The sequence below is a fragment of the Molossus molossus genome, unplaced genomic scaffold (assembly GCF_014108415.1).
Source record: "Molossus molossus isolate mMolMol1 unplaced genomic scaffold, mMolMol1.p scaffold_m16_p_18, whole genome shotgun sequence".
Taxonomy (NCBI): domain Eukaryota; kingdom Metazoa; phylum Chordata; class Mammalia; order Chiroptera; family Molossidae; genus Molossus; species Molossus molossus.
In genome coordinates this window covers 11,580,989-11,594,167 of record NW_023425353.1, presented here as the reverse complement: position 1 = coordinate 11,594,167, position 13,179 = coordinate 11,580,989, and the positions used below count along the sequence as shown (strand labels likewise).

At 40.3% G+C, this 13,179-nt stretch overlaps 1 protein-coding gene across 1 annotated transcript in view; it reads left to right on the top strand.

The window, feature by feature from the left end:
• Window positions 1-13,179, top strand: part of PTPRG (protein tyrosine phosphatase receptor type G) — a 524,592-nt gene that overhangs the window by 507,907 nt on the left and 3,506 nt on the right. The window contains exons 25-26 of the mRNA XM_036267442.1: window positions 3,001-3,147; window positions 3,763-3,905. Of these exons, the coding sequence (XP_036123335.1) occupies window positions 3,001-3,147; window positions 3,763-3,905 (290 nt within the window). The remainder of the gene's footprint in view (window positions 1-3,000; window positions 3,148-3,762; window positions 3,906-13,179) is intronic.

Sequence of the window (13,179 nt, the reverse complement as noted above, 5' to 3'; positions counted from 1 at the left end):
GCTGGGTAAACTGAGGGAAGTAACTTGCCCACGGCCATGCATGAATAATCAGTCACCAGTTTCCTGAGCTCATGCTTCTAATCATTTTTGCTATATGTCCCACCCACCAAAAAAAATTATATCAAAAGTAATAAAAGCCCTACCCCGTGTGGCTCAGTTGGTTGAGTGCTATCCCATGCACTGCAAGGCTGCCGGTTCAGTTCCTGGTCAAGGCACATGCCCAGGTTGAGGGCTCGGTCCCCAGTAAGCAGTGTGCAGGAGACAGCCAATCAATCTTCCTCTCTCTGTGAAATCAATAAAAACATTTTTAAAATGGACAATTATTTATTTAAACAAACAAAAGAGGGATAATAGCACATTATTTTCCCCTCTGCCACAGGTAAATCAGATCCATTACAGAAGGAGATAAGGAACATATTTTGTTCCCACTTAAAGGTGTTTAAGAACTTTACCAGCTACTACCTCTTTCTCCTCCCTTTAGTCCTTCTCTGTTGAGCTCTCTAAACTATACAGGAGAAGGGTCAGCAAACTTATAAAAAGCTTAAGTGTTTGTGCTTAGATCTGTTTCAGAATTATTTGGGTACAAAAGTTACTGGAAGGACATGAAGTCAGAACCAAAACACAATGAGGATCTGCCTGCCTGAGTGTGATTGGTGAGGTTTTTAATCAGGAAAGAACAGCGTGTGATTGAACCTAGTCCTGGTGACATGCCTTTGACGATGTGCCCAGGCAGTAGGAACTTCTCCACTGTCGCATTTTGCTCCAGCTTCAGAATACCAAGGCTGCTTCTGCATGATAGAATGGAAACAAAGTTAAGAATCTCAAGCTGAAAACGGGAGTGTAAATTTTCAAATTAGCTGGCAGTAGGGGTCTGTTCTGTTGGCATGAGGAATTTGGAGGCATTTAGGGTTGCTAAAACGTTCATTTGTTGGATGAGTTAGTATTTTGTTATTGTCACTTAACAGAAGACGGTCACCAAGCATCTACCCACAAGCTCATTGGTATGGGGAGGCTGGACCCACAGTCTGCAGACAGTGAGGATGCAGGAACCTCCCTGGACCACATCATCCGGTGTGGCTGAGGCCTAGGAAGGCTGCGCTAGACTCACACTTGTCTGCGCGCTCAGCTCCAGGGTCAAAAGTCAGATTCATTTATTGTAGTTTTTCCTAAAAATAACGTTTCTGGATTCTATGTTTGCTTCATTGTTTATTGCTACTATAACTTCACAAGACCACAATTCTGTGAATAGCCCAAAAGTCACTGGTTCCTCATTCAAGAAGCACTGTTAGAGGTGCCTAGACATCTTTGATCTAGATAAATGTGTTTGTCAGCAAAGTACACACGGAAGCAGAGTGCCTACTGAATCAAGTAGCAGCATTTATTTTTCTCAGTCTTTCAAGATGATCAATTAGTCCCTAGCTCACTACCTGTACTCAGAAGTTTCTCTCTGCCTTTCTTCCACCATAACTGAATCCCTTTGGCAGTCTGTAGACCAACTCGATAATTAACTATTCATGTTATCATGAAAGTTCTTTGAGATAGGTAGTTTTACTATTCCCACTTTGCAGTTTAAGGCTCAGATAGATTCATTTATTCAGGATCATGTCCAACCCTAAATCCTGTGCATATTGGTTAAATTTCATGGTCCTGTCCATCATTAATTACCTTTTTAATTTACTCCCATTTCCTTGGACGAAATGTATTGAAACACATGACAGTTACAGACTTCTTTTGTATAGCCTAAACGCAATTGCTAATCTGCTTTCCCTTATGCTGAGCTTTAAAAATAAAAATGTACTTGGCAATAGCTGTATTGAAACTTGAAAGAGTGATAAGTCTTATTGGACTGTTGGCTCATTCCTAATGCAACATTGTAAGATTAAACAAAACCCTCTTTGTTTTGAACACTATTCAGAATTATTTCTGACTTCGCAGTATCTTAGCATTTTCAGGAAAACGCCCATAGAAACATAAATTACAGGCAAACTTTAGTTTGCTGTTTGAACTGATTAGAAAAGGGAGGAGGGCTTCTTGTCAAAATCATTGTATTTCTCACAAAGTCTCCAACCTATGCAGCAATTACCATCCTTTAGGCCTCCACAGTTTTCAAGAGTAGAACTCAACTCCCAAGCCTGAATGTTTACTTCTAAACAGATGAACATTTTAAAGCTTGCCTGATTCAAGGCTAAAAGACTTTCTATGTTTTCTCCTTTGGAAACCTAACATACTAACTTTTCTTTTAAAGAACACCTTGTACATACAGCCAACATGCTTCTTTATGTACAACTTCTTTCCCTTAACATACGTCAGTGTGATGCTGGACAACTCCCGCACCTCTCTGAGCCTTGGTGTCTTCGTCTGTGAAGGCAGATCATAAAAATCCCTTACCTCACTAGCATACTGTAAAAATTAAATCAGATAATGTTATGAAAGTCCTTCAAAAATGCTGATCCATAGGAAATAACAATTAGCATGTCTTAGTTGCTCAGGCAGTTGTGAGTACTAGGTTAGAACTGACCTCAATCCCATCTCCACGACAGCACTTCTCAGCTGCAGGTCATATGTCCTCCTGAGGTGCTTTTTAGTTGTTACAGTGAGAAGTGCTAGAAAATGGCTATTATCACGTGTATACAATAGAAGACAATAAGTAACAAATGAACTCGACATGATTAGGTGAGGGATATAATTCTGTGAACCAAATTTAAAAGATGACCCTGTGGTCCAGAGAGACCCGGGTTCGATTCCCGCTAAGGGCATGTACCTCAGTTGCAGTTTGTCCCCGGTCCCGGTTGGCAGCCACTCGATGTGTCTCTCTCTCCTTCCCCCTCTCCCTCCTGCTCTATCTGAAGATGAATGCAAAAATGTCCTCAGGTGAGGATAAAAAAAAAAAAAAGATGACTTGAAAGGCATATCAAACATAAGTCATTTTGCAGGAAAGTTCATAATCAAACGTCTGACAGCACTGCAGAGGATTTTACTTATTTGTTTGGGTTCTCATAGGCAGAAGATGAGTTTGTGTACTGGCCAAGTCGAGAAGAATCCATGAACTGTGAGGCCTTTACCGTCACCCTTATCAGCAAAGACAGACTGTGCCTCTCTAACGAAGAGCAGATTATCATCCATGACTTTATTCTGGAAGCTACACAGGTAACGAGCCCCGAGTTCTGGGTAACAGCTGTATCTCTCTGGACCCTGGATCATCCTAGGTCGGACTGAAGTAATTTACCACCCTCAAGGCAGGCATTCAAGTGCGACTTCAATCTGCACACTCCTCCTTTTTCCTTCCTCCAAGTATTCGCTTTCCCAGCTGGATAGGTGAAATGGAACCAGCTCCCCGATTGAGCCCACATACAAATATGTCTGTCGACATAATTATAGAAAACAATATACTAGAGCTCAGTATTTTCCTTGCCATTAGAAATGTAAAGCTTGCAGTGTGCTGCAGAGATAAGACTCTTCTGGTTACGCAGCATTTTGATGCCTTCCTATGGGGCAGGTAAGGGGGGAGCTGGCTTACATCAGCAATCGAAATGCTCTCCTAAGCCCTTTTTTTTTTTTTTTTTAAGATCAGGCAAAAATTTCAAGTGACAATTTTTCTTAACAAAATCGGATTCTATTTCACTGTGATGAGCTGCTCATTTTCTACGGGCAGGCCGGCCTCCCTAGAGCTTCAAAGCGCTCCCCTCGGGGTCTGTAAGCCAGCCTCCTCGGGCGCAGCTCCAGTCCTTGCAGAGCGGTGAACTCTTGTTTTCTCGGTTGTAGGATGACTATGTCCTAGAAGTTCGGCACTTTCAGTGTCCCAAATGGCCTAACCCAGATGCCCCCATAAGCAGTACCTTTGAACTTATCAACGTCATCAAGGAAGAGGCCTTAACGAGGGACGGCCCCACCATTGTCCATGATGAGTATGTATCTGCTTCTGAAGTTTAAAATGCACACGTTGTTCCTGTTGCAGTGGTCTCGCAGTGAAAGGGGAAGACAGATTTTGGAAACCTATCCTTCTCTCAGCTTATGATGCTTCTATGTCATTTCTAACGTGAACTGTGCAAGGTGGTGTGGTCTGTCCGCACCTTGATTCGATGAGCCCTTTAAGGCTTCATGTTTCAATAACCCAAACTAATCAGCTAAGCTATTAATTATCTATATTGATTAGTTACATTTATTTCAACACTCCTACCCTGACTTTTAATGAACACTTAATAGGGAAGAAACCTTTTTAAATATGAGGTAAACTATTAGAGTACTGCCTTTGGAATTTAAAGGTAAAGAATGTACATGTCAGAACAAGCTCTAAGGTACAGCTCAGCCCCTTCCACTTTAATAAGAGGGAAAGAGTCATAGACCTAATGGTGTCTGGAGTCAATCGACCTGCAAATCAGCTGTACAGAACCTCACCAACCTCTAGCTAACATGGCACCTATTACACATCCTCATCTCTCTCAGTTCCCAAGTAGCTAGCTTGGCCAGCAAACTGTCAGTGCATCCCTTATGGCCATTAATGTACCAGCTACTTTAAGAGCATAGGTATTAGTAAATGCGAAAGGAAAGCTTGGCATCTATTTCCTGTTTGGGGCCTACGTCAGCACCTTCACGCTCTGTTTGACGTAAGCCGCGCTGCCGGCTGCTCCCCGAGGACAGACTCGGGCAGAGCGGCAGCCGGACTTCGAGGGGAAGAGCTCCTGTTACACGGCACACCAAGCGAGGCCCCTGGAAATGTGAAAACCACCAAGAGTGTGTACATAGCCTCAGAGTCACTGGGTAGTTGCTGCTGGCTGTGAAGCTTTAGGGCAGGCAGGCAGAGCATGGATTTAGGGCTGTTTCTTGAGGGTTTTATCTCCCCACTAGAGTGAACCAGATTTTTAAATTACTTCTGGGTTTTACCATCTCCTATCAATTCAGACCAAATCCTACAGTTGCTGCCCAAGTTCTGTGACTGATTTGGCTGTTCTGATAGTGCTTCAAGGAATTTTGTCCTAAAGTCAGGAACGCAGTTATTCTTGTATTTCATGGGAAGGGAAGGAAAAAAACATTGCCTAGTTAAACAATTTAACAGCACTATTTCAGTCACTTATCTACATTCAGCGATTTTTATTTTATGCCACATGTTGAATATGTCACCTCTGGAATTAATCAAAGGCAGCTGTTCTTAGGCCTAAATTTTTTTTTTTTTGCTACGTGCCCCTAGCGGGAACCGAACCGGCCAGGGCATTAGGCCTAAACTAGTGGGCCTACAAATATCATACAGGTGAGCTGGATGGAAACCATCTAAAGAAGTGTGTTCGTTCATTTATCCACCATCATTAGGGGATTCCATAGAAATTACTTATCCACATTACTCAAGAACAACTGTAAAATTTTAAACAGTTGCTAGCTCTAGTGCAGTCCTCTGAAGGCAAGTTACCTTTCAGTTTCCTCTTACCTACTGTTTGTACACATCCTGAAGGGATATTTATAGGGACAAACACCCCACGTGTAGCTAGTCTGAAACCCGAGCTGCCGCCTTTCCCTGCAACTACCATTTCCTCAGAGCCCACCCGTTCGCCACACACAGGTGGCGCTCTGAAACCACCGACCGCGTCCCAGCCTACCAGTGCCATTCCTGTTTCTCATAGATCGTAACTCCGCGTGACTGGCACCCCCACACTGCCGAGACTAGCAGCGGCAGCTTCTCATCCCAGTCTCCATGGGGTGCAGCCCAGCGCCTGGCATGAACCGGTGATGGGCTTCAGAGTGTGATGAAATACATTTTCAAGGCTGAGTACCCACATGAACTTTCCCCAGAGCGCTTGCACCTTGTTTTTTGTTGTGTTTGTCATTTTGCCTGCTTAAATTCTGTGAACTACAAAGCCAATTTACAAAGTTTTTAAAGATCAAATTAGAAGTGAGCAGACTTGGAGAGAAGACCTGAGTGTTTCCACGCTAAATCAAGAGTTTAACTTTTAGTACACAAATTTCGTGAAATCTATTCGGTCTTCACTGAGATCTCTGTGACAGCTACTTCCAGGGTCCTCGGCTGTGTGCCTGTGGATGAAGTCTCTAGATAAACATCTAAGGATAAAATTCCTCACCAAAAAGTAAACTGATTCTATTTAAGGACAGACACTGCTTGCCCTGGCTGGTGTTGGTCAGTGGTTATAGCATCGGTCCACACCCCAAAGGGTTGTGGGTTTGATTCCCGGTTAAGGGCATGTACCTGGGTTGCAGGTTCCATCCCTGGCCGGAGTGTGGGAGTCAATGTGTCTCTTTCCCCATCTCTCTAAAAATCAATGGGAAAAAATATCCTCGGGTGAGGATTAACAACAAAAAAGCAAACTGCTTTATTCACAACATCCTATATTCATCTGCCTAAGACAGTTCTGGTCAGAGGCTGATCTGTATCATGCAGCTTCTACAGAAGAAGTTGGAAGAAAGGCATAACTCTTACACCTGGGAAACAACAGGTTAGGCCTTCACTCACAGAACAGTTTCCAGCGCAAAATACCTAATGTTCATTCACGCTGCAGACACACCTGTCGCCCTACTGGATATCACAGAAGGCTATTTTTGTATATCATGGTGCCCTAACTTCGTTGAACAGTTCTCAAACTGGGCTCTAAGGACACCTGGTTGGGGGAAGGCAGTCTTCAAGGCCCTTCCAGGAGATCCAAGAGGTCAAAACTATTTTCATAGTAATGCAAAGACACCGTTCCAGAGCCAGAGGGTCTGGGCTGACCTCTGGGCTATAGTAAATATTGACAGATATAATCCAAATAAGCAAAAGCTCTTTGGAGGTCTTCAATAACTTATTCTAATTTGGTCCTGAGATAGTCTCTGGGGGTGCAGAAATACATGGTGTGCCTTCTGTACCTGCGGCTGCAAAGACACTGTCCATAACCAATTCATTGAATCCTCAAGTTCACCCTGCTTCACAGCTGAGAAAACAGTGAAGCGAAGGAATAGGGCCTTTGTGCACATACAGTTATTCAAGTGTCAAAGCTAAGACCAGCTACATGATTTGTGGAGTCCTGTATAAAATGAAAATGCCAGGAACATTTGTCCCAAAATTAAGAATTTCCCAATGGCAACAACAGAGCAATCAACTTAAGGGCAGGACCCTTCTGAGAGGGGATCCAGCAAAGCTCGGGCCCCCAGCTGCTCAGGCGGCAAGCACAGTGAGACCCGGCTCTGCCTGACCGCTGGCTCTCACCTAAGTACCCCTGCACTCATGGCTGTCATTGTTTCAGATAATGGGGGGTTTTCCTACTTTATTTTCTCCTTCACGTCCTTTGGAAGGCTTCTGTATTGCCATTTTCCTTCTTGCCCTAATGCTTTCTAAAGGGAGCATCACTTTCTTCACAGTGACAGGACTGTAACTCTGGATTAAATGGCTAGTTATCATTTTAAACTATATCTTAAAAGCAAAGCTAAAATAATTGTGAGTAGGTATGACCTAGTAAAATATGATTAAATGGGGATGTAGACATACTGACTGTACAAGGAGCTCCAGTGTGTGTTAAAATGCACATGGGCAGAACACTTGAAAACACCGCACTTTCATGATTTCTTTGAGGCTTAGGCAGGGAAAGATGAAAATATGGTTTGGTTTTTCTTAACAGCACTAGTTAAAGGAGCATTGCTTTTGAGGAAGTGGAAACAAACTACCAGTGACTTCATGCAACTGCTAAAAAAGAACGGCCTTTTTTCTCTTTTTTTCAATCTTTATTCTTTCATATTAATGCTTGGTTTGAAGAAGGTACTTAAAAGTGTCTGTGCATTTGATGGATTTAACTTGGTTTCTAGTCAGGTTCAAGGTCTTGTGTAGGTGCTTCCTTTTAATTTAGGTTCTGATTAAAGAGTAGCAAAATATAGGAAAGGCCAGAGTCATCCCACATGGAGTGCACACTACCTAATAAAATACCTCATACCTGAGTTTTTTATCTGAATAGCTATGGGTAGCTTTAAGAGGAAAAAACAATCTTGAGTCTCAGTTTCTCTAGAACAGACTAGCAAAGGTTAAATTCTTCCCTCTTGAAAAGCCTCAGTACAACTTAGTATCTGAGGAAACAGCAATCATAACAGGGTTTTAAAATATTCTTGGAGATCTAAAGGAAGTCTGTGAAACGAATTACAAACATGTGCTGTGTATCAGGAACAAGTTAGAGCCTAAGAAATGGAAAATTAAGCCATGTGCTGGTAGTAGAATGGACAGAGCTGACATCTAACCAGGATAAGGAAGCTACGTACAGAAGTTTTAACACATGTCTAAGAGGTGATACCATGGAGAGATGAAAGAGGAAGAGATAATGGCTGAAATGCTATGAGCACTGAATAAAAAGCTAAATTCTTAAACAATGATCAAGATACACTGGAACAATTACTAAAGCTGATCCAATAGTGGTTTATTTAGGTAAATTGACCATAAATAGAATTTCAGTACATTTTTAAAAAAAATGATACCATGTTCATGGATAAGAAGAATTCACATCATTAAAATGTCCATACTACCCAAAGCAATCTATAGATTCAGTGCAATTCCTATGAAAATACCAATTGTATATTTCACAGAACTAGAACAAATATTCCAAAAATTTATGTGGAACCAAGAAAGACCCCAAATAGCTACAGCAATCTTAAGAAAGAAGAACAAAGTTGAAGGGATCAAAAGAACAGGCATACAGACCAATGGAACAGCAGAGTCCAGAAATCAACCCATGCCTTTATGGCCAGTTAATATCTGACAAAGAAGACAAGAGCAGTGGAATAAAGACAGTCTCTTCAATAAACAGTGTTGGAAAAATTAGACAGGTATGTGCAAAAAATGAAACTAGACCACCAATTTACACCATACATGAGAATAAACTCCAAATGGACAAAAGAATTATAGGCAGTAAAATCTCAGACATCCTTTGCAGCAATAGTTTTGTCAATATGGCCCCAAGGGAAACAGGAAAAAGTAAACAAATGGAACTACATCAAGCTTCTGCACAGCAAAAGAAACCATCAACAAAATGAAAAGAATACACTGTATCAGAGAACATATTCACCAATGATACATCTAATAAGGGGTTAATTTCCAAAATATATAAAGAACTTATACAAGACAACCAATCCAAATAAAAAATGAGCAGAGGACCTGAATAGACACTTCTCCAAAGAGGACATACAGATGGCCAATAGACATAAAAAAATTCTCAAGGTCACTATCAGAGAGATGCAAATAAAAACTACAATAAGGTATCACCAAATCAACAAACAAGTACTGGCGAAGATGTAGAGAAAAGGGAACTCTTGTGCACTGCTGGTGGGAATGCAGACTGGTGCAGCCACTGTGGAAAAGAGTTTTAATTTTTTGAGGAAACTCCATACTAACTGCCTTTTGACTCAGAGATCCCACTTCTGGGTATGTGTCTGAAGAAATCCGAAACACCAACCAAAAAGAATATATGCACTTGCCCTGGTTGGTTTGGCTCAGCGGTTGGAGCGTCAGCCTGCGGTCCGGAGAGACCCGGGTTCGGTTCCCGCTAAGGGCACGTACCTCGGTTGCAGTTTGTCCCCGGCCCTGGTTGGTCGTGCGGGTGGCAGCCACTCGATGTTCCCTTCACATTGATGTTTCTCTCGCTCTCTCCCTCCCACTCTATCTGAACAAAAAATGGAAAAAAAAAAAGAATACATGCACTGCTTTGTTCATAGCAGCACTATTTACAATAGCTAAGATCTGGAAACAGCCCAAGTGCCCATCAGCAGATAAAAAAGCATACACTATGGACACAAACAGTAATTTGGTAAAGGCTTTAAGGAAGGGGTTGGAAGGGGACTAGTGTGATAACGTCAACATTAAAAAGACTTTTTAATTTAAAAAGTGAAGGGATTAAGAAGTATAAATTGGTAGTTACAAAATGGTCATAGGGATGTAAAGTATAGCATAGGGAATATAGTGCCAAGTGGGTGCTAGATATATCAGGGGGACCACTGTGCCATACCCCTGTAACTAATACAAAATAATATTGAATGTAAGAAGTAGTAAAAAATAAAATAAAAGCCTGATACCATACAGGGCCACATTCACTGATTACAGTGCATTACTCTTACAAACCAACAATGACATGAGGCCCCGAATCCTTATACCTAGAATTACTTATGGATCATTCATGGGTTAAAGAAGTACTGAAAATAGAAATCACAAAATACTTAACACTAAATGATGATGAAGGCGCTTTTGCATTTCAAAACCTGGTAGGATGTAGCCAAGCTACCCTGAGAAAAAAAAATTATAGCTTAGGCTATATGTGTTGAAGAAAAGATTAAAAATAAACTAATGTTTCAACTCAAGAAACCAGCAAAAACAAACCAGATAAATTCACAAAAAGTACAAAGAATTAAAAGTTGGGGCAGAGAGGAGATAGTAAGTATAATAAAAGATACAACTTTTGAAAATGGTGCAGGAAAAAAATCTATTTATCTGCAGTTACATCAAAACACTTGAGAATTGTTAACATCCTTAGGTGTAATGGTAATGTTTAATTTTTTCAAATCCTTATCTTTTCAAGTTTTATAACAAAATATTAATGAATAAAACTCTTGGGATTTACTTTAAAGTACATGGGCGGGGGGGGGGGGGGAGTAGACATGAAACCAAATTACTCTTGAGCCGATGGTTGTTGTAATTTATTGATGGCTGTGTGAGGGTTACTGTACTATTGTACTTTTGTGTATGCTTGATATTTTCTATAATAAATGGTTAAAATAGAAACATTTTATTGGAAACTATTTATAACTCCACACTAGTAAATGTTTAACCCTCAACCATAAGCATAGTATATGATACTTTTTGAACACATTGTAGATGTGCCAGCCTCTGTTCTGAGCCATTTACATTACCAGCTCAAATACAGGCTGTAGTCATGAGACAGAGACTTTGGTCAATAACTTTACTCGAATATGCCTTGTTTCTTCAACCTCAAATGGGATAATAACAGCACATCTACCGTAGGTTATTGTGAAGATTAAGTTGATGCATGGAAAATATCTAAAAGAGCCTAGCGACACAGTAAGCAACCACTAACGTGTGGCATGCTCTAAGAACTAAATAAAAGGATGAGGTCTCAAAATTGTTAAAGCCCACTAAGTTCTGACGGTCTGCATTTAAACAAAGAACAGAGAGAGCAGATTTAATGTTAACTTGGTGTTTTTTTAAAAAAGGGGGGCTAGCACCAGAATGGAAAAGTATAGGCCAATCTTACCTATTAGAATATGGATACAAAAATCTAAGTATTATCAAGTAAAACCCAGTGCATTGTATTAAAAGAATTACATACATCATGAAAAAGTAAGATTGATCCTGGGAATATAGAGCTAGTTAAACATTACTAAAAAACTCTCAGTGAACTCAAATTATAAAAGGTATTTCTAAAAAAGTAATAGATGTAGAAAAGCATAAAATAAAATAGCACCTATTCTTAATCCCCTACCCCAAAGAAATACTCTCAGCAAACTAAAAGTATAAAGCATCCTCTTTAACTTGATCAATATTATTTATCAGAAGCCTATATCATTCTTATTTAATGTGAAAACCTTAGAAGCTTTCCCATTAAAGAATACATGACGCATCCTTGCAGTGCTAGAATACAAAACTATTGAGGTCTTTGCCAACACAGTAAAAGCAAAAGATGTAAGAAGTATAAAAGTTGAAAAGAGGCAACACTGGCATTACTGGCAGATAAAGATGTAGCCAACTTCCTAGAGAAAACGCAGATTCTCAGAACTTAGAGAGGGTTCTGCTGCATGGCTGGATACAAGGTCACCAACTTTCTATCAACTGACGCCAAACAGGAAATGCCATGAGTCCATTCTTAGTAACGAAGTCTAAAGTACCTAGGAATTAACCCAAAATGAAATTAGCCAAGACTGTATTACAGAAAACTCGAATGCCATAAAAGATCTGAATAAATGGAGAAAAGACATGTTCATGAACAGAAAAACTCGAAGTTAATCTCCTCAGATAGATAAATATATTCCATGCCACCTGGCCAGGAGCGCAACAGAATGCTTTGTCTTCTTTGACAATCCACTTTCAAAATTAATATGAAATGAAATGGGATGGAAGGGTATTTGAAATGAGTGTACAAGTGAAAAATATATATATTTGGAGCACTAAAAACAATATGAAACAGATGTAGAGACAGCCAAAACTAGCATGGAATCTTGCTTGATCAGATATCAAGACTTATTTAAAAACCTGTATGAATTAAAACACATGTGGGAAAGTTAACAAATGGACAAACTGATGGAAAAGTAGTTCAGGAACAGGCCTACATAAGTGAGAATTCAGTATATGATAAAAGGCAGCTCAAGTCAATGAGAACAGATGGACTATTCATTAAAAATGCTGGAGCCACCCTGGCGGGATGGCTCAGCTGGTTTGGAGCATCTCCCCCATATACCAAAAAGGTTGCTAGTTTGGTCCCTGGTCAGGGGCGCATGCAGGAGAGAACCTATTGATGTTTCTCTCTCCCTCTCTCCAAACAAACAAAATCAAGGAAAACATCCTCAGGTGAGGATTTAAGAAAAAAAATGCTGGGAGCAATTGGTTACCCATTGGAAAAATAACAAATCAGAACTTACATCAAAACCAGAATAAAATTCAGATGAATTCATTAAAGGTAAAAAATAAAATTAGAACAATGTAAAATACTGGGCTAGAGAAAGCCTTCTCAAACAAGATTCAAAAAAGCCAAAAATGAGAGATTGATAAACTTGATTACATCTAAACTCTACTCCAGTGCAACAGAAACAACCACAAACAATGTGAAGAGAAACTAGAGATTGGGGGGAAATACTTGCAACATGTACCATAGGTAATATAGAATAATTTTTATGAATCCATTTAAAAGAGACAAACCTAATAGAAAAATGGCCAAAGTATATTACTAGGCAGTTTCAGAAGAGGAAATACAGATGGTCAATAAGCAAAAAGATATGCAAATTAAAACATTAAGACAATTTTTTACCCACCAGATTGGCAAAAGCATTTAACTTTAAAATGATGAAGAAAAACAAATATTCTCACGCTAGGAGGAGTATAAACAGGTAACAGCCACTTGGGAGAGAAATATGGCAGGATCTTTAAAACTAAAGCAGGCCTGCCTGTGACCTAGCTCCCCTTCTACTGCGCGAGGTACGGACGCAATCTAAGCGTCCATC